The sequence below is a fragment of the Anas platyrhynchos genome, chromosome 1 (assembly GCF_047663525.1).
Source record: "Anas platyrhynchos isolate ZD024472 breed Pekin duck chromosome 1, IASCAAS_PekinDuck_T2T, whole genome shotgun sequence".
Taxonomy (NCBI): domain Eukaryota; kingdom Metazoa; phylum Chordata; class Aves; order Anseriformes; family Anatidae; genus Anas; species Anas platyrhynchos.
In genome coordinates, this window is record NC_092587.1 from 44,537,093 (window position 1) to 44,558,119 (window position 21,027).

Sequence of the window (21,027 nt, forward strand, 5' to 3'; positions counted from 1 at the left end):
CTTGTTGCCATTTTGAATAACTTCCGTTGCTTGTTTCTCTTCCAGCCAAAGAATGTTCAGCAGCATGAGAAAATTCAGAAAGCAAGTACGGAAGGGGTTGCTATCCAGGGTCAGCAGGGAACCAGGCTTTTGCCAGAACAACTCATCAGAGAAGCCTTTATCCTCAGTGACCTCTTTGATATTGGAGAGTTGGCAGCTGTGGAGCTCCTTCTAGCTGGTGAGAAGGGAAAATATTTAAGAGCTGGAGAAATAGAATTTAAATAGGGCCTTACTGTTTGTGTTAAGTGTACGCTTAACATGAATGCCTGAGTTACCTAACATCGAGAATGTTCTTAAAAAGAAATCTGGTGCTGTCACTTAGTATAAAGACAGTGTTCTGAACTGTAATGTTCATATGTTATGCAGCTTTTGCAAAAGTGGGAATAATTTGATTTTTTTAAAAATGATTTATTTCTCTATTACTTAATTTCAAAATAGTTTAAAAATAATTCAAATAGTTTAGGAATAGGCATTAGTTCTGCAAATTATGCATTAGTTATACATTGTTATGTAGCTGTATTTGGATCATAATCTAAAAAATTATTAGTAAAAGAAGTTTTCTGGGAAGAGACCTGCTTTTGCACGTAGAAAATTGATTTCAATGTTAGTAAACTATAGTCTCGTAGTTATTGTTATTAGTTACTGTTCATCTTTAACTTTTTTTGAATTCCTTAAAGAGCTAGCTTGCTAGCATGTCACCTTTCAAAAGGCATCAGGAAGCCAGCCTCAATTTCTATTTCAAACTTGTGTTTTTGATGTAAATTCAGACAGAAAATTTAAATTTGGATGAAGAAAATATATATTATTCTGATAATCAGCTTGAACTGATTATTAAGACAGGTAGATATCAGTTGCAACTACCATTTGGACTAGGATACATATGGACTTGCACCTCTACTTGTAAATGTTTGGAATTTTTAATAGTTGACTGAATTTTAATAGTATCAAAAATATAAACTTTTCATCGAAGTATGCACGCTCAAATTGCTGTGGATATTCTGTACATTTTCATTCAACAGGAGAACACCAGCAACCTCATTTTCCTGGTCTTACAAGAGGTCTTGTGGCTGTTCTCTTGTACTGGGATGGAAAAAGATGCATTGCCAATTCACTACGAGCCCTCATCCAGTCACGCCAAGGCAAGACGTGGACGTTGGAGCTCAGGTCTGTATTAGGATTAGCTGTTAGATTAACTTGCTCTCTGCTTTTAATGCTTTTAGGACTGTTGAGGGAAAGCAAATATTCACAAATTTGTTTTTTCATGACCTGATGCTGTCACTTCCATGTTTAAACATAGTATTTTTTGTCTTACAAGTATGTTTAATGGGTCATAAATACAGATATTTTCAGTTCTCCCATGCTGCTTGTGCTTTTGGCAGCGCTTTGCCTCACACACCCACCCAGTCAGGGTTTCTCTAACTAGTGATGCCGATTCAGTATTGGAAAGAGTTGAGTTTCTGCGTGTGCTGTGTTCTGGCTGCCCACATCCTGCAAAACAGAGGATTGTGCTCCTGCCTTTACCTAAAATGGACACACTCTCTACTGGCGAGCATAATGTCCTTTTTTTTGACTAAAAAGAAAAAAATGAACACACTGTTTAGTTCCAGTGCATGGTGACTGCTTAACTAGAGAAAGATTCAAAGATGCGTTACAGTGTAGATACAAATTCTGTTAGAAAAAAGGGATTGCTTTAGAACTAGTTCCACTGTTTCAGTAATTGGACAGTTGCATTTACTAGTGAGAAAGGCTGTGAGCTTGTGAAATCTGCACGTCTTATGTATAGTACTTTTGGCTCTTGATAGTAATCTTACCTGGCTCGTTCATGCTGTACTCTTCTCATATTCCATGTTCTTGAAGCTATGGTTACCTAGAGACTTCGTATCTGTTCAGCAGAGCATTTTGAGAGATCACTGCTTATTAATTACTGATGCACATTTAGTTGCTTTGTGTGTTTGATGTAGTTATACGTTTTATGTTGGCTAGCAAATAAATTTGATGGGAATGATTCTTTTAGACTTCCTCCATCACTGGGAATAACATGATTAATTGTTAAATTTATATTCTCTCCATTACAGTCAAGAGCTAATGGCCATGACAACACGCTTTACAGATGACCTAATGGAACACGGTTTGACTCAGAAGATCCTCACACTTGTGTCTCAAATTGATTTGAACAATGAATTCGATAAACTCCAGAGAGAGCGAGGATTGGGCAGTGAGAAACATCGCAAAGAGGTAAAGAGGGGACTAGATGTGACTAGATGTGATTCTTCCAAATTACTGCACAGGTTAAAGTACATTTGATCACAAAGAGATATGGATTGATCCCTCCTCCCCATCTGGATTCTCTTTACCTTTGGAAGCTGTTACTGGCTTACGTGATGGTAACTACACTATGGTTTACAATATACCACTGTTCAATCCAGATTACTACCTGCATTTCTGTTTCTTTGTTGCTCTCTGATATTAGGGCATACATTATCTTTAGTGAAGAAATGCAATTAAGGACTGCGAAGAAGTAAACGTTTTTGCAGTTTAATTCTAAAGAAAATGTTTTAAATTATCTGCTTTCAGCATTACCATTACCACCACCATTGGAATAAAAATAGAAAACTAAAATTCACAAAGGATTAAAACAGAATGAAAGTGGGTCTAGGCAGGCAAATAATGCATTTTTTAATAACCTATTTGTGTTAACATGACCAGAAGCATCTCTAATAGTGAACATTCAGATTTGCTTAAAAATGAGTTTTCATTTTTGTACTCCTTGAAATTAATTGGGACTGAGGCTAACTGCACACTGTATTTGTAATAGGGAGATTTTAAACATTATCATTTTAACTTCTGTTCTTTCCAGTGTGGGATCTATATGGGTATTCTATGTTATAATCAATTACTTTTTTTGCCAGATAACCAGTTTTGCATTTTTGCTATTTCATCTAGAAACTATGCAAAACATACCCTTCTAATTTGCCTTCAAGTTCAAGTAATGCTTTGCATTGAAGGTTTGCTTCATTGCTTGTAGATGGACTACTATATTCCCCTTTGTATTCATTAGAATTGTTATTTTTCTGGAGCCTGTGCAGAGATTTCTAGCTGTGTTTAGTGTTGAAGAGTTTCTCATTGTACCACTATGCCCATGATTTTAATGGAGATAGAATGCCTTATTTTTTATTTTACCGGGTCTAATGGGTATAGATCAAGAATGTTATTAGAAACCAATAACATAGCTAATAAAATACCATTACGAAAGGGTTTTTGTGTGGGCTTTTTATTTTAAGGAGATTTTTGTTTGCTTGTTTTATTTTTGTTTTGAATTTCTGCTGTTTTCAGGAGACTTAGAGCAGTTAAGTACTTGAAACTCAGCTTGGGGTAGAGGAATGAATTTGACAAATGAAGTAAATGTTTGTCCTTGCTTAAAAACAGGTGATTTTTGGTGTCACTGTTAGAAAAAAAGAAAAACTGATCATTTTGGAGAGCCAATGTACTTAATTTTAGCATAACATATTTTGCCAAAGAATAAAACCATATTTTTAGTATGAAAATGCTTCATAGCTTTCCTGTTAGACATGATATTTGTCCCATATGTATTAGGGCATGTTAGATTTCATTTACGTGTATATTCAAATTTGCCTTAAGTATTTTGTTTGATGGAAAGTTTTAATTTTAAATGTCTTTCCTATTACTCAATTTCTTTAAAATTTAGGTATGTGTATAGTCATTTGAGGACATCTCTTTAGGAGAAAGGAAGGAAGAAATCTTAAGACCTTAACTGGATGTAACTGCCAGCGTAGTTATATATTAGAGATATGAAACGTGACCTTTGTGTACATATTGTGTTTACAGCTATAAAAATTCTGTGTAGATTCATGTCTTCTGACCTTGACACAGGTGCTGGTTTGCATCTTGTCATTCTCAAAGCTATCTAGTCATGCCTCATGTGAAATGCCAGGGAATCTGAAGGCTCATAGGATTTTTATATACCTTTTCTTTGCGTAGCACTTAAAGAAATTAGCATTTTCTCCAGCTACTGTTTTTAAATTAATTTTTAACTTACTCTAGTCATAATGATGGACTGAGAAAGGCAGATTGATGCGCTGCAAGTACAGCTCTACACTGTTTCTTTTGAAAAGGTTTCTGACCTCATCAAAGAGTGCCGACAGTCCTTGGCTGAAAGTCTCTTTGTCTGGACCTGCCAGTCACCGCTGAGTAAGGATGACACTCTAATCCTCATAAGTTACTTGGAGAAAGTAACAGTAGAAGCAGATGGCTCATTGGATGGTGTGAACTTGTCTCTGCTCATGGCGCTCCTCTACTGCTTTGATGTCAGTTTTCTAGAACAAGGCACAGAGGATCGTGAAGGTAATGCTGACAGGTTTCCCACGGGGGTTATGTTGTGCGTGTGGTTAAATTGTTATTTAACCAATTTCGTCATTGTTTGGTAACAAATTGGTAGGATTCTGCCTGTTTGTTTTCACATTCACTGGGTGTTGGTGTTGCATTTGTGGTTTTGTTTTTCTTTAAGATCTTTTTTGTTTTTCTTTAAGATCTGATGCACCGGCTGCCTCTGCTAGCAGAAAGACAGTACATAGCAACAATACACACTCGTCTTCAGGAATCTCAGCCTTGGAAACTACCAGGCTTGCAAGCAACTGTTCGATTAGCCTGGTCACTGGCTTTACGAGGAATATCCCAGTTATCTGATGTGACAGGTAAATTACTACTTGGTGCGCTTCAGGATTCACAGCTTGTGAGTGGTGCAAGTCAAAGTGCTGTTACCTTCTTCAGGTATTAGTACTTACCTTCAGGATAAAGCTACTGTTGATGCTCCTCCTTCAAAGCTTTCTCAGTACATGAGTTTGGTTGTTGAGAATTGAATTGCTGTGGTAGGTACACAGATTTAGAAATAATTAATCATTAACCATTAATACTGCGTAGTGTCTCATTGAAGTGAAAGGGATTGCAATGTACTGAAAAATGTGAAAAATTGCATCTTAGCAGCTTTAATATCACCTGAACACTTCAATGCAGAATAGATTCATGTTTATGACTTTTTGCTTCTGCAAATATTAAAACTCAGTATCTTAAGAGGACAGATGTTTTTTTTCCTGTACTTCACTAGCTTTCCAGGCTCACGCCTAGGTCAGAACTGAGGCATGACTACAGAATATTAAAGAAAATGTAAACATCATAACTAATGTTTAATTAAGGTTGGCTTGTGCTTCTTAGTTCACAGCCTTAGATTGATCAGGTAAATGGATTATGTACTTTAACTTACATTACAGAAGAAAGTTGAGACTGTCACCCTACATTAACTTGCATTTTTCAATCTAGAGTTTTCCTGTTCAGTGTCAGTTAAGTTTTTCTTAGTGTCTAGAAGCACGTTGATTTGCTTGTCAGACAGGTATTCTAAAATATGTATAGTTTGTTAACAGATAGTTGTAATTTATTTTTCTCCCGTTTGTGATTTTTGTTTTGTTTTGTTTGTTGTCCAGCTCTTGCAGAATTCACTGAAGCAGATGAAGCAATGGCAGAGCTAGCGGTTGCTGATAATGTCTTTCTGTTCCTGACTGAATCTGTTGTGGGATCTGAAAATTTCTACCAGGAGGAATTTTACATTCGCAAAATTCACAACCTTGTCACAGACTTCCTTGCACTCATGCCAATGAAAGTAAGTTGTTTCTGTGAATAGCATAGTTTTTGAGAAACATGGGCACGTCATCTTCTATTTCTAGGACAGGTAGCATTGAGATTCAAATATCAACCTGAGCTCGAGGTGCTGCACTTTAGAATACCTGAAAGTTGACTTTGTGGAACCCATAGCATTTGGCGTTTGTTTTCTGCAATGAAGTGTTTTGAAAATCAAATTCTACTTCAGTGTGGTGAGATTGCAAAGTGAGCTTTTGTGTTTGCAGTGGTTTTGTTTTGTTTTAAATGCTTAGAATTTAAATGAATTCTGGGCTTGACAGCGATGTCTGTGGTTTTTGTCTTTTTTTCCCCTTCTCCTTTGATATTGACAGTTGTATAACCTAAAAGAAGTGACAGTTTTTGTCTTTATTTTTTTTATTTAATTCTTTTACTAATGATCTTTTGCATGTTTAAGGGGAGTTATTCTACTTTTTCTTTACTACTACTATTTGTTAGTAAAATGACCTGCTGTTTTCACTGGAACAAAAGAAGTGCTGCAAAAGGATTTTAAGGAAAAGTTTGAAGCAATTCCTACAATTTTGTTTGTGCAAGACCTTGTATCTAGGCATGGAAAATTAAAATTATATGAAAATGCTTTTATGTAATTGATGGAGGCTTTCTTTTGTGACCTGCATTGTGTTGAGCTGTAGTTGGAGTTGCAAATAATTACTTCGTTCAAAGAATGAGCAAAAAGGAAGATTCAAAAAGAAATTTTGTTCATTGTCAACTGTCAGAATGAGAACAATATTGGCAGGAAAACACTTGAGCCTTAGGAATATTTGAGGGTGCGTATGAAAGTGTGTAGACAGCTTTTAGGTTTAATCCCAATTTATTTATAATCTGTTGGGTTTCCATGTTGTTTTCTGAAGCCATCTGTTTCACAAATGGAATACCCATGGAGCAAGTATAATGTCATTTCAAATGCATTCATGTTGACAACTTCAAGCAGTATGCTTCTACTGCAGCAGTTGCCTGCATACAAAATGTAATGCACTGTAGCAAGTCTTGGACTCTGTTTGAAGGCTGCCTGCAGTGGTGTTTTCTGTAATACAGACATAATAGCCCTTAGAAGCATTTTGAATTTCAGGAATATGTGAGATACAGTTTTTGAAAGTTCTTTGCACAGTCAAGTTCTAACACATTTGGAACTGGAAACTTTTTTATGAGGTAGTTCTGAAGATGCTGTTGCTTTACCAAAGATGAAATATGTCCCTGTATTTATACCAACTTTTATGGAAGAGATGTAGGTATGTTTTCTGAATCAAGGTGGAAGAGTTGGAGACTGAGCCAGGCTGAGGTTTCTACTTTCCTAGATTTAAAAGCACATCTGACCCTGTCTCCTGTATCCCACAGAACTGTGTGAAAATCCCAAGGCTGTCTGTTGGTTTTGTTCCAATCTTTCTCCTTCATTGTATTGTGGAATTGGAGGCCTCGGCAAAGTATTTCTCTCCCATTTCAGTTTTTGGCTTTGGTTTAGATCTGCAGTTGGTTATACCTAATGCCTAAATATGAAGAGATTCTTCATTAGAAATAGGATTTTGTAATACAGTTTATGAGCAAAAATCTGACTATTGACTTGTGACATTGACCATTCCTGCTTGACAGAGGCCAGTACTAGTTCTTTTAGAGGAAAGACTTGTTAGACAATTGGGATGTGGCTCTAGAAGGGATTTTTTTGTCCACCTGCAGTTTGTTACTGCTGTTTGTTACTGCTTATGTGCAGAGTTATTTCTACTGGATCTTAAATTTTAGGTAAATAGAAGGGTCTGCCTTGCAGGATTCTTTTTATTTTTAGGTATATGTAGATTTAAATTAAACTAAATGAAGATTATAAGAGGTCAACATTTTATTTAACTCTTCTGTATAGCTTTTGTTTATTTTCTGCTTGCCAGTAATGATTTGGGTAAATCTTTTGGTTGAGAGCATTACATTTGGAACTCAATAATTAACTTTAGTAGTTTAGATAATGCACTATTTCACTTATCAACACTTTGTTTTATCCCTATATTTATTTTGTTAGTATACTAATTTAGATACTTTGCCCTGACCCTTTCTGCAGTTATCTCTAGATCTAGCTAAGTTTTTGAGATGAGTCAGTTCTTTTGTAGCTCATTCAATTTTGCAATTCAATATATATTATAGAACCATGAACTAGTATCTGTTGGGCACCACTATGTTTTAGCTTTTGTTGTGTTGAATTGGTTGCTTATTTCTGTTTCTTGTTTCTCAGTGTCTGTTTAATATGTAACAAAACTGAACTTTTCATCCCCTGCCTGTTTGCTTTCTTTAAGCATCTTGTGGGGTGCTTTGTGAAAGACGTTTTGATGTTAAAATTAAATCAGCTGGTATTTTGTATAGTAACTGGTCTTTTTTGACACAAAGAATTCTGAGATACTGACTAAAGGACTTTTCCATTGCTGCAGTTTTTCTTCCCTTTCCTTTTCTCTTTTTTGCTACTGTATTTGTTGACCTGTGGTGATGCTATTGGCTGTGACAGACAATTTTCCTGGGTGCAAAGTAATTACATCAATACAAAACTTTTCAGAAGATGAAGTAGCTGTAATTAGAAGTAGCCTTAAATAGCTAAGAGAAGTGGAATGCATAGGTCTCTATACAGAAAACGTTATTTCATGCTGTTTTTCATTCCTCTTCACTCTTTTTGGATCATAATCTAACTTTGTTTGAAGTCTAACTAACCTATATAGCTTTCAAAGTAAAAAGAGGAAAAAGATCCACCTTCTGTGGCCAAACCAGAGGATCTGGTGAAGTCAGTTGGGAAAACCCCCATAGGCTAAGTTCGGGGCTTTTGGTATGAACTGAGGCCTTGGCAGTAAGGAAGTGATCGAATATGTCTTTAAATGTAGGCTCTGTTTACAATAAATAAATAAAATTGTTAAATATTCTTGTCATGTATGTGCAATTTCTTACTTTTTTCATAAACTGTTCAGGTAATTCAGTTATTTCTGTTGCCCTGCTCATTCTTACCTAAATATAGATCAGTGTTTTTCTCCAATTCATGTATTGTGTAGGTGAAACAGCTGAGAAACCGTGCTGATGAAGATGCTCGCATGATTCATATGAGTATTCAGATGGGTAATGATCCACCTATTTCCCTTCGGAGAGATCTGGAACATTTAATGCTTTTAGTAAGCCCTATTTTCTCCTAAATTACTATGCCAAAAAGTGATTGTGACTTTCAATCTTCATTAGAAAATCTGTATCTGAATGATAGAATGCTGGGTCGTATACTTTTTGGATTAAAAAGAATTTTTTCTTAACCAAATATTGACAGACACTTGCTATAAGTTTTCCAGAAAACTGCCCTGGCTTCTGATGTTAATAAAGTGTCAATTCATAAATGTTTAGTGAGTAAATACTGCATTGTTTCTTCTAGTGGAAGGATTCTTGAGCCAAAGTTATTTTACAAAATTATAAATATCTAAAATGTAAATTGTAGAAAGATTATCTTAACATATCTGTTTTCTTAAACTGTGTTATTTTAATGTAACTTAGAAATAACCTTTATTCTTAAAATTCTTACCTGTTCAATTAAGATTTTTGAATTTATCTGGTTGTCATTTGTTCTGCTGTTGCTATTTAGCAGGTGTCATTTTATAGAGAGTTCTAAGGAATAGCGGATCAGGTGTGGTATGCTTTGCATCTCAGACATGTTTAGCTTATCTAGAAGCAGTGCTTGTTGTTGAAATAATATTCTCATCTTTCCATAGTTGGTAATTTTTTTGGTCATCCTCTTTTGTCTGATAGATTGCTGAACTGTACAGGAAAGACCCTTTTAATCTGGAACTTGCCCTTGAATACTGGTGTCCATCAGAGCCTTTGCAGACATCTACCGTCATGGGGTCCTACCTCGGAGTAGCTCATCAGAGACCACCTCAGCGCCAGGTTATCTACATTCAAAGCTGTCAAGAAATTTAGTGAGAGAGAGTCTGTCTAACCTCTTTAAAAATTCTGTTTAGGCCAATTTTGTCCCAGTTGCTCAGGATATTCTGCTAACACTGCTCTTGTGTTTTCTGTCTGTTGATCTCTTTTGCCTTAACTGAGAAGCAAAATTTCTTAACTATTAAAAAAATCAACAACAACAACAAAAAAAAACAACAATAAATGTAATTGATAGTATCTAGGGGTAAAAAAATCATGAGAATATTGGATAGCTGGGATACTATCAACCTTCAGTGCTTCATGAATGACTCTGCAGTGCCTAGGATATTGCATGCGTCCCAAGACCCACCTGGAAAACAGGCAACTAAGTCTGGTCCTGGTGCAATCTGCAGACACTGTGATATGGTCCTGGGAAGAGCCACAGTGCATGTGAATTACTATTCAGTGATGTGACATGCATACTGAGTTCATGCCTAATAACACTTACAGTGATTGCACTGTGAAGTGTGCTAATAATACCGTTGTGCAGCATTTGTGAGCTGAAGTAAATTTGAGGGCTAGAAATACAAAATGGGAGATTTAGTGTATTATATTTGCATTAGTATGAATGATTTTGTTTCCTCTTTGACATGTAATTTTCACCTTCAAGGAAAATTTCCCTTTCCATCTGAATATGAGGAAGAACTTTACAAAAAGGGTGACAGAGCACTGGAACATGTTGCTCAGAGAGGCAGTGGAGTCTCCTTCTTTGGAGATATTCAAAGCCTCCCTGGATGTGATCCTGTGCAATGTGCTCGAGGTGACTCTGCTTGGCAGGGGAGTTGGATTGGATGATCTCCAGAAGTCCCTTCCAACCTCAACCATTCTGTGATTCTGTGAAACTGACTAGGCCAGTAAACAAAAGAATTTTCGGGGGAGTTGTCATTCCTTGCCTTCTGCTAACCCCCACCATGATTACATTAGAATCTGTTTTCTGACTTTGGCTGTCTACTGTTTTAAGAAAACACTCATTTTTTTTTAAACACTGATCTTTATTTGTTCTAGGTTGTCTTGTCGAAGTTTGTTAGGCAAATGGGAGATCTACTTCCCTCCACAATTTACATCCCATACTTGAAAATGCTGCGGGGACTGGCTAGTGGGCCTCAGTGTGCTCATTACTGCTTTAGTTTGCTAAAAGTCAATGGCAGTAGTCATGGTAAGAAAAGTGATACTTCAGCTCTTTCTCCTCTCTTTTTCCTGCTAATGTAAAGAAGTTAAAAATAAATAAATAAAAAAGTAAATCATGTGAACTGAACTGTGACTTGGTCATTTCAAAGATGAAATTGGAAGGCTTCAGTTGGAATGTAATCTGGAAAAAAAAAAAAAGACTGATTAGGGTAATAAAACTTCTTGAGAACCTTAGCAAATAATTCATGTAAGCAAATAGTGGGGTTTTAAGGCAGCATGTCTTGACACATGAGATGTAGAATATCAGTATAGCTCAATGTAAAATATAAAATTGGTAATATTTTCAAGTCAAGTTATATGTATTTTTAAACGTAGGTGTCTTTCCTGAGCTGGTGCTTTTTTGTTTGTTTGTTTGGTTTTGTCTTTTTCCAGGAGCATTTTGAGAAATGCTACATGTATAATAAATCCTAGCAGAACCCAGAAAGGATTGTTGGTCAGTCCTATGTTTTGCATTAATTTTGCATTGATCAAAGTGGAAAAAAAAAACACACTTTGAAGTAGTGCTACAAACATTGTGATTCATAGAATACTTGTTTCTACTGACTTTTCATCTTAGTATCTTCATGTCTCTATTAACAAACAACTCCCCCAGGAAAACAACAGAACCACTAATTTCAGCAACGTGAGCTTTTCTTTGAATTTAATACATTGTTTGCTCTAGATAAGAAAGATTTCCTTTTAAATTTAACTACCTTCCTGGTCGCCCTGTGACAGAGTAAAAACAAAATCTTGTGACCTTTTTGTCATTTTTCTAGCGGAAAACATCCAAGGAACAGGTGGCAGTCCTGTCTCCTGGGAACATTTCTTCCACTCTTTGATGCTTTATCATGAACACTTAAGGAAAGACCTGCCAAGTGCAGACAGTGTCCAGTATCGTCACCTGCCTCTTCGAGGAATCACACAGAAAGAACAAGATGGATTAATTGCCTTTTTACAGCTGACCACAGTTATAGTAAATTGGGTAAGTAAGGTTTTGTTTGTTTTGCTTGAATACATTTTCTTTTTTCTTGCAGATCATTATTTGTCTGTGAAGTTCTTTTCACCAGAAAGATGGTTAGGGAAAATTTAACTAGCAGCTGTTTTTGTTTGATTAATGAACTTCAAAAGTATTGGAAGCATCAGAAAAAACTGTTAGGACCAAACATGCAGCCAGGGTGAAACGGGAAGAAGAGGTGGCACCTTTTCCTGTGTTGTCAATGTTACTGATTTTCTAGCCTTCCTGATGCTTTGCTGTCACAACTGTGTCTTTCAGAAGTGAGATCTATTCAGAAGAAATGCCTAGAGAGCAGGAAAGTTCTTTGCATGTAATTTTGAGTTTTAACATAAACAGAGATAATAGAAGACTTTCAAGGGGAAGAGTAGAAACTTGGCAAGGAAACTGACCAGCTGTGAAACTTGCCTCCAGAGTTAGATTTAAAATGTCCCTAAACTGTTAATGCAAAATGTACCATGAATTGGCTGGAAGAGGAATTTTAAGAGACAAACTGCAATACAGATTTTACATTGTCAATTATCTGGATAGCTGAACAGTGTGGAATTCGACTCCTTAGTACCCAGCAGAGTCTGCAGGGTAGAGGTTTGAAGAATACTAACATAAAAGTTGTGTGATTTAGCAAGATGTTTTTGCAAGATGTTTTTGCTGACACAAACACAAGGCAGATCAGTGAAACTAACTGGGCTTTTTAAAAATCATCTTTTTTTTGGGGGGGGGGGGGGGTTGGTGGTGGGGTGTTCCTCTGGAAGGCCAGATTAGTTCAGTAACCTATGTAAGCTGTCCTGTCAGCATTGGATGAGTGGGGAAGAAGGAACTCGTAAATTCATATTTCCTAGCATCATCAGACCATAACCTGTGAAGAAGTAAACATCTAAGGATGCAGGGAATTATCATTTGATGAGACTAGAAGCCTGTCCCTATCCAGTGGCTCATCTGAGAGTCTCAAATCAGAGTCTAAAAACTGGCTATCCTAAACAACATCTATTATGCACATAAGTTTTCTTTGTGGATAGGGACAACTTCAGTAAAATTTTAGGTAAAGTTTTAGTACTAGGAAATCATTAAATTCGGCTTTTTGTTGAATGAAAATTGTTTGCACTGGCAAAGTCTGACATTCTTCTGATGTTTTGTGTACTTGTACAAAGCAGAATTCTCATTGCTGATACTGAACTCTTAGTTAGGCCTTACAGTACATGAATAATCTTCAAAATATTAACGTGCAATTTTGTTTTACGCTGAACTCTGCAGAGTGAGAATGCTCGCTTGGCTCTTTGTGAGCACCCTCAGTGGACACCAGTGGTGGTCATTCTGGGACTTCTGCAGTGCAGCATTCCTCCTATTTTGAAAGCGGAGCTATTAGAAACCCTGACTGCATTTGGAAAATCTCCTGAAATAGCTGCTTCACTCTGGCAATCCCTGGAATACACCCAGGTATTTTTGTATTTTCAGTACTTATAACTATAGCAACCCAATCTGATGAAATTGTTGGTGTGTTTGAAAGCTGCATTTGTAGCAATTGTATTGCACTTTCTACTAAATTCTTGTGTTTCCATTGTTGAATATAATTTTTTTTTTCACTTAGGTATTATTTTGAAGCAATTTTGAAAATGACAGCATGTTTTTGTGCTGCAGATCTCATTGGCTGTGCTTATTTTTATGTAAACATCTTTCTTAACAGACCGTCCTGTATGTTCCATATGTTTTTTTTCCCCTCCATGTTTGTCATCAGTAATAAATGTTCTGCAGTTATGTATTTTTCTGTTATGTTTTTTTGTGTGCAATATTCTCCCACTGTAAGTGGTGCTCATGAAAGGAAAGAATTGTATAAAAAGCTCCACTTGCAGGCATGTAATTTTCAGAGGAAAAGTTAATTGTTATTAGCAATTACAGAAGGAGGACTCAGGCAACTACAGGCCAGTCAGCCTTACCCCCATCCCTGGAAAGGTGATGGAGCAGCTCATCCTGGAGGTTATCTCCAAAGAGTGTAAGAAGGTGATCAGGAATAGTCAACATGGATTCACCAAGGGGAAGTCGTGCTTAACCAGTCTGATAGCCTTCTATAATGGGATGACTGGCTGGGTAGATGAGGCAAGAGCAGTGGATGTGGTCTACCTTAACTTCAGCAAGGCTTTTGACACTGTCTCCCATAACATCCTCATAGACAAGCTCAGGAAGTGCGGCCTAGGGGTGAGTGGACAGTGAGGTGGATTGGTAATTGGCTGGATGGCAGAGCTCAGAGGGTTGTGCTCAGTGGTGCAGAGTTTAGTCCCTTCCAACCTCAGCCATTCTGTGATTCTGTAACAGCATATGTTTGCCAACTTTCACAGCTAGATGGCAAACATCAGGTGGGTATTAAAAGCCCAGCTTTTAGAAAATTATTTTTTCTCTTTTCTCTTGATTTCAGAGAAAAAAAATAAATATGAATTCTGAAGAAGACTGATATCAAAAATGCTCTCAGCATGGTTAACTCAAAAATCGTAAGGGAGCGGGATTGTTTTATAGTTTGTATTATGGTTCAGACTCATTTCTGGTTTGTTTGGAATAACATGAGGCTTTTGAGCTGCAACTACTGGCTTAGTGTTGATCGCTAATAAAAAGACACAAGCAAGAATGACATCTTATCGTAGTAGTAGTATTTTCAATGCTCACCTTTGCTTCCTAACTGTTGATGTTCCCTAAAATGTACTGCTGTAAGAGATAACAAATGTCTTTTCCCTGACCAAAAGACGAAAAAAAATTTAAATGTGAAAGGACTTCTGTTCTTTGTTTTAACCATAAGCATGGTGCAGATCTTTGAGGGTGTAAAGCTAGAAGCATTCAAGTGTACAGTATGTAATCCAGCCTTTCAGACAGACAAAGCTTAGCTTTTTGGCTTTTAAGAGGATATACAATACTGCTACTTACAGCTGCAGAGTGATGAGTGCCTTTTAGTTCTGATAGAAGTGACGGAGATGCACTTTGATTATGTGAAACATATTGTTTGCATGTTTTCTTTTCTCTTTATGTTTTGAAGATACTACAAACTGTGAGAAGTCCAGGCCAGAGACAAGCAATTGGTATTGAGGTAAGAGTTTCTCTGTCCCTAGGTAGCCTTCCTCATCTTCTACAAATGAGTACAGGGAAAACTTGGAGAGGCTGCATCTGCTACTGTATGCACGGGAAACCCTGTGAATAGGTGCTTTCACAGCTTCCCAATTTACTCTCAGGCCTCTTTGTAATTTCTGGAAAATGTTATTCAGTTATAAATCTAGTGCAGCATAGTGCTAGTAGCAGAGCAGTGTCTAAACCCTCAAGTTCCTTATGAACGCTTCATCCCCAGATTTTCCTATTTGCCTAAATTGGAGTTAGTTTTATTACATCTTAGTGCAGGTCACTTCCATTTTAATAAAAATGGTAAATATAAGCAGCATATAGTTCAATGCTGAGGCATATCTCCTATTAACTCAGAAATGAATGAAGAATATGTTGCTGAACTGAACTGAGAGTAATGTTGCTTCACTGCTTTTGCTTTGTTTGTGATATACAGTGGACAAAAGCATAGCAAAATCAGTACACTGTAAAGTACTTCACAGATGATGCCCTTATCTTATTAGTTCTCACGTGTTTCTTTCTCACTCAATATCTGTTTTTAATCTTCCTGTGTTTGCTGTCCTCTCGGGAAGGTTGAGCTGAACGAGATTGAGTCCCGATGTGAGGAATATCCTTTAACCCGTGCCTTCTGTCGACTCATCAGCACGCTAGTGGAGAGTTCGTTCCCCTCTAACTTGGGAGCAGGTCTCCGCCCACCAGGCTTTGATCCCTATCTCCAGTTCCTCAGGGACTCTGTGTTTCTCCGATTCCGCACCAGAGCTTACAGGAGAGCTGCTGAAAAAGTAATAATTGCTTGAAAATCTTTTTTTTTTTTTTTTTTGTATGCACTGGTTAAAATAATTTGAGATCACTGATGCAGCTTAGGTCTGTTTGGAAAGCTGTAGTATATACAAGTTTGATGCAGGAGAGATAACCTGGGTCCTCTCAGAGTGCTTTGATTCTGTAAACAGGTAATTTTTCAACTCACGTGTCAACAGGATCTATGGACTACTTCTAAGGAGCCTGTATAAAGTAACTAAGAAAAATAAGAGTTTATATAATAGCAAATACAGATTTAGAAATACAGGATTCTGCAACTCTACTGCAAAAATGTTAAAGATGTAGAAAAAGAAGAAACAGAAAGTCATTGCCTTATGATAAAGCTAAATGTTTCTGACAGTGATTGTTTCTGAAAAAGCCAAGAAGGGAAGGGATAAGAGTTATACTGAATCTGGTACTGTGAGTAGTCTATATCTAGGGACAGACCTTAAAGAGCAGGCTGCTCATAAAGGTAGCGTTTTTATACATAGATATGGATAGAGATGAATTAGGCAAACTCGATCCCCAAAAATCCATGGTTCTGGATGGGATGCACCCATGAGTGCTGAGGGAGCTGGCTGATGTTAATGCTAAGCCACTCTCCATCATCTTTGAAAGGTTGTGGAGAACAGGGGAGGTGCCAGAGGACTGGAAGAAAGCCAGTGTCACTCCAGCCTTCAGAAAGGGCAAGATGGGAGGACCCAGGAAACTCCAGGCCAGCCAGCCTCACCTTCATCCCTGGAAAGGTGATGGAGCAGCTCATCCTTGATGTCATCTCTAAGAATGTGGAGGATAAGAAGGTGATCAGGAGTAGTCAGCATGGATTCACCAAGGGGAAGTTGTGCTTAACCAATCTGATAGCCTTTTGTGATGGGATGACTGGCTGGATAGATGAAGAGAGAGCAGTGGCTGTTGTCTAGCTCCAAAATAGACAAAATAGACAAATCTGTTTTAGTGTTCCATTTTAATTCGAAAAGGAAGCTTGGCAATTGAAATTATTTGTTGTGATAGATTAAAAGTGTTGTGGAATAGTACTTTAGACAGTCATGCCATACATCTGACCAGTATTTCATTGCAGTGACTTTTGCATTCTTTGTCATCCTTGTCTTGTTGCTGCAGTATCAGTCATATTCCATATGTGATTTTTCTTCATTTTGTGATTATCACAGTGGGAAGTAGCTGAGGTAGTTCTGGAAGTGTTTTACAAATTGCTGCGAGACTACGAACCTCAGCTCGAAGACTTCGTGGACCAATATGTGGAGTTACAAGGTTAACTTGTTCATTCACTGACATTCATTCTGACAAACCGAGCTGGAACTTGCTTTGATCTCTTGCCTCTGTCTTGTGATCCTGTTTAATATGGCAAGTAAGCAGGCAAAAAGATAGGTCAGGGCAATGAGATAGGAAGACAATCAAAAAATGTTCACATACTATGAGGAGCTATGCTGTCGATTCAGTAGAGTTTGCTATAAGCAGTTTCCAGCTTCTCAGGCTCTACTAGGAGAATGATTTGTGTTTCTCTTGAATTGCTGATTTGGTTAAAAACAGTATATGACTCTTGAATGGTTGTCCAGAATTAGTAAGACCACAGTAAATGGCTATTGCCTCATTATAAGGCTTATGTGAACTGTGTTTGGGCTGCAGGTTGTATTTGATACAAAGTTTCTTAACATTGAATGCCAGCCTGGTGCTTCATGATTTCCTGTAGCAGTAGAGAGCTGTCAGAATCACTTCAGAAGTGAGCAGCAACTTTAAGACACTCGCAGATTTTGGCAAGCTCACTGGAGAGGTTTCTGTGTCCTATCCGTTAGCAAACAGTTTTTAGCATTGAACTGTCTTGAACAATCTCTGTTAGCTCGTTCCCATCCTCAGCTAAGGCTTCAGTTCATGTGGTTATTTGTGGGTTATGTGATATATTGGACAAATGGATTAAAACCAATTTTTCTGACTAGATCTGTTTCTTGAACTGATTCGCTGTGTCTACAGTGAAATGGCATGTCTATTGACACGTTAAGGGGAAGCACAAACACAAAATAATGGAAAAAGGAGAGAGGGAAAGGGTTTGTTTGAGCTGCCTTTGATGTCAAAAGAATCTATACCTTCATTCTCACTTGCCTATTAAGAAATGATTCTGACTGCTCTCCTGATCCTCCCCCCTCCCCCCCCCAATTTACTAGGAGACTAGATAAAACAGAAACATTAGTCTTGAGCTTTGCTTTTCTTTTGTTTAATTGAGGGTCTTTGTGTTCCAGGCTAGTAGACTCATTTCAGCATGTTTTGTTGTAGCAGACATGCAAGTATTTGTGTACTGTGAGCATCAGTGTTTCAGTGCACTTTGTCAGCTTTGGTTTCTGGAACTGCTTTTCTCCCTCGTATTGGTTTTGGGGAATGTAAACTTTTTTCAGTTATTTTTCAGTCACACAAAACCATTTAATGTAGCTCAAATGTGGTGTAGAGTCCTATCGTTGATTTGAATTCAAGGCCAGATAAACCTAGGGAGACTAATGATTTAAAGTTGAAACTGTGCTAGTAGATTCTGAAAAGTAATGGTAACTACCGTTACTGCTCTCTGCAAACTTTCTAAGCTACCTAGATAGCTTATGCGTGGACAAAAACTGTGAAGACTTTCTATGCAGTATGTTTTGTCAATTTAGATGTTGCTTATAGCAACAGGAACTGCTGTTTTCCAGCTCAGGCTAGCTAAGTCTTTTCTATTCGATAATTTTTGTTTGTTTGTTTGTTTGTTTTTAGGAGAAGAAATAATAGCATATAAACCACCTGGGTTCAACTTGATGTATCATCTATTGAATGAGTCCCCAATGCTGGAACTGGCCCTTAGTTTGCTGGAAGAAGGAGTTAAGCAGCTTGATACTTATGCTCCATTTCCTGGTATGTGCCTCGAATTTATTTTTCAGGTGAAGTTAAAAAGCATACAAAGTAGGATTTAAAGCTGACATTTCACATATTTTCAATTTGATTTTGTTTTTCTGGCATATATAAATTGTGTTTTCTGGGTAATTTTCCTAGCAGTAAATAACTGACAAATTCTTTCTTGGTATAAGACGCGGTGAACGAGGCTTATGAACATGGCCTATTTTAATTGATCCTTTCTTTTCCTTATGGTTCTTTATTGTTTGTGTATTGCACAGGGAAGAAGCATTTAGAGAAAGCAGTACAATATTGCCTTGCACTTCTAAACTTGACCCTGCAGAAGGAGAATCTTTTTATGGATCTGTTGCGGGAGAGCCATCTTTCCCTTATTGTCACACCGCTGGAGCAACTGCTTCAAGGAATCAATCCTCGCACTAAAAAGGCAGATCATGTGGTGAATATTGCAAGGTATGTGCAAAGTACTGAGAAGGGAGGATTTTTGGAGGCACAGAAGTGATTGGATCCTGGTCCTTCGATTTTAACAGCCAGCAGTGCTTCTCAAGATTTGGAATCTGCGTGTATATATATATTTTTTTTTTTTCTTACAATTTGCCTTATGTGCAATGATTTCCTAGGATATAATTTTCAGTTTGTCACAGTTTGAATGTTTTGCTTAGAGTAGGAGGCAATCAGAAACTTCTTTTGGCTGCTGTTGTCCATTTAAACGTCTTGCAGTATTATCTATTAGTTTCTATATTAAAAGTATCAAGCTAGCAATCTGTAACACTGATTTTTACTGATTTACAGTTTTATTTTATAATGACTTTACAGACAAAACAACACTGCTTTTTTATTCAGTGAGATTCTGAGAAATCAAGATCTCTGTATATATTTTTTCTTTCATTTGCTATATTACTTTTTTTACATAACTATAGTTAATAGTTAAAAAAAAAAAGCCACATGCCTTTTAAGATACTTTAAATTAAATTAATTATTATTTTTTTTGAATCTTGCTTATTTTGGGTGTATGTAGTAGTTTATTTTAGATACTTGCTTCTGTGTGATCTGTGATTTTTTTTTAATACTATCTTGCATTGCTTTTATATAAAAAGAATGCTGAAAATTCTGAGGCTGATTATTAAGACTGCCTGTTAGCCTATACTTCTGATGGAAGAGTGTGAACTGCTTCATGTGGAGTAAAATTTTGTTGTAGTTTTAATGATTTCTTAAATAGTTTGTTTTGCAGTTGTTTTAGTACTCCTTCATCTATGCATTACCATGTTGGAATGTTACAGTTCTCAAAAATTTCATTACAATAATCTTGTATTTTTAAAGGTATCTTTATCATGGAAACAGCAATCCTGAACTGGCTTTTGAAAGTGCCAAGATTTTGTGCTGTATTTCTTACAATTCCAACATCCAGATAAAGCTAGTTGGTGATTTCACACATGATCAGGTAAGTGCCATTTTATTTGGATCTGGAAAGACAAAGTGTTGGAGAAATACTGGTGCTCTGTAATGTTACTTTAAAAGCTATGTTTCTAGATCAAGTACATTTAAAGCAATATTTTATCTTATCTCTACCTATCCCCAAAAAGTTTTTTACTGTGGCATTGTGAAAAGTGACTACTTCATTAATTGATGAAAAGCAAAACCATGAATGCTTTGGAAGAAGAGAAAAGAGATACTTCTTTGAGATACTGAGACTTTTTCTTGACTTCATAGTCTTCAGCCTCTGAGGATAATTTAGCATATGTAACACGACAGTAGATTTCTTTTTTTTTTTTTCTTTTCTATTCAGTGGCTCTCTGCTAACCTATGCTTAGCATATACTCTCCATGCTTAGTGACTAGGTTACTAGGTTAATTTTTGTCTAGACCTTGTGTCAACCTATATGGAAGGAATTTTGAAAGGTATTGTTTTTAATACTGTTAAAATCCCCTTCATTTTCATCTGTCCGTTGCTGAATACAGAGTATTAGCCAGAAGCTGATGGCTGGGTTTGTGGAATGTTTGGACAATGAAGATGCAGAAGAATTAATTAATCCAGATGAGGGTATGTTAAAGGTTTCTTATATGACTTGCACTTATCTTTTGCGTAGAATAAAATTAATGAAAGAAGGGGCTTTTAAGTCAAAAAACCTTCTCTGTGTTGTGTTCTGTAGAGACACACCCTTAACAAAAGGAAAAGCATCGATGTCTTGTTAAGATACATCCACAGTATGATGAGACAGCTATATATGGGGTGTTTTCAAAAGAGGAGCATTTAAATTGCTCTGGATGTGTTATTCAGAGCAGTAATTTGACATTTTGGTCTTGTATTCCTCCATACTAATATAAACTGATGGTTTGCATTTATTGCATTTAATCTGAAGGATCTGAAGTTTATTCATTTAAACCAATTGCTTTACTTCATTGTTC

The 21,027-nt window shown here is 36.8% G+C and overlaps 1 protein-coding gene across 1 annotated transcript in view; it reads left to right on the forward strand.

Moving 5' to 3' along the window:
• Nucleotides 1-21,027, forward strand: part of NUP205 (nucleoporin 205) — a 49,702-nt gene that overhangs the window by 5,176 nt on the left and 23,499 nt on the right. The window contains exons 3-20 of the mRNA XM_027452708.3: nucleotides 46-217; nucleotides 1,059-1,203; nucleotides 2,115-2,274; nucleotides 4,173-4,401; nucleotides 4,587-4,751; nucleotides 5,535-5,710; nucleotides 8,757-8,873; nucleotides 9,493-9,630; nucleotides 10,672-10,822; nucleotides 11,610-11,815; nucleotides 13,097-13,279; nucleotides 14,862-14,912; nucleotides 15,511-15,720; nucleotides 16,906-17,005; nucleotides 18,488-18,625; nucleotides 18,886-19,075; nucleotides 19,943-20,063; nucleotides 20,581-20,662. Coding sequence (XP_027308509.2) covers nucleotides 46-217; nucleotides 1,059-1,203; nucleotides 2,115-2,274; nucleotides 4,173-4,401; nucleotides 4,587-4,751; nucleotides 5,535-5,710; nucleotides 8,757-8,873; nucleotides 9,493-9,630; nucleotides 10,672-10,822; nucleotides 11,610-11,815; nucleotides 13,097-13,279; nucleotides 14,862-14,912; nucleotides 15,511-15,720; nucleotides 16,906-17,005; nucleotides 18,488-18,625; nucleotides 18,886-19,075; nucleotides 19,943-20,063; nucleotides 20,581-20,662 — 2,734 coding nt within the window. The remainder of the gene's footprint in view (nucleotides 1-45; nucleotides 218-1,058; nucleotides 1,204-2,114; nucleotides 2,275-4,172; nucleotides 4,402-4,586; nucleotides 4,752-5,534; nucleotides 5,711-8,756; nucleotides 8,874-9,492; nucleotides 9,631-10,671; nucleotides 10,823-11,609; nucleotides 11,816-13,096; nucleotides 13,280-14,861; nucleotides 14,913-15,510; nucleotides 15,721-16,905; nucleotides 17,006-18,487; nucleotides 18,626-18,885; nucleotides 19,076-19,942; nucleotides 20,064-20,580; nucleotides 20,663-21,027) is intronic.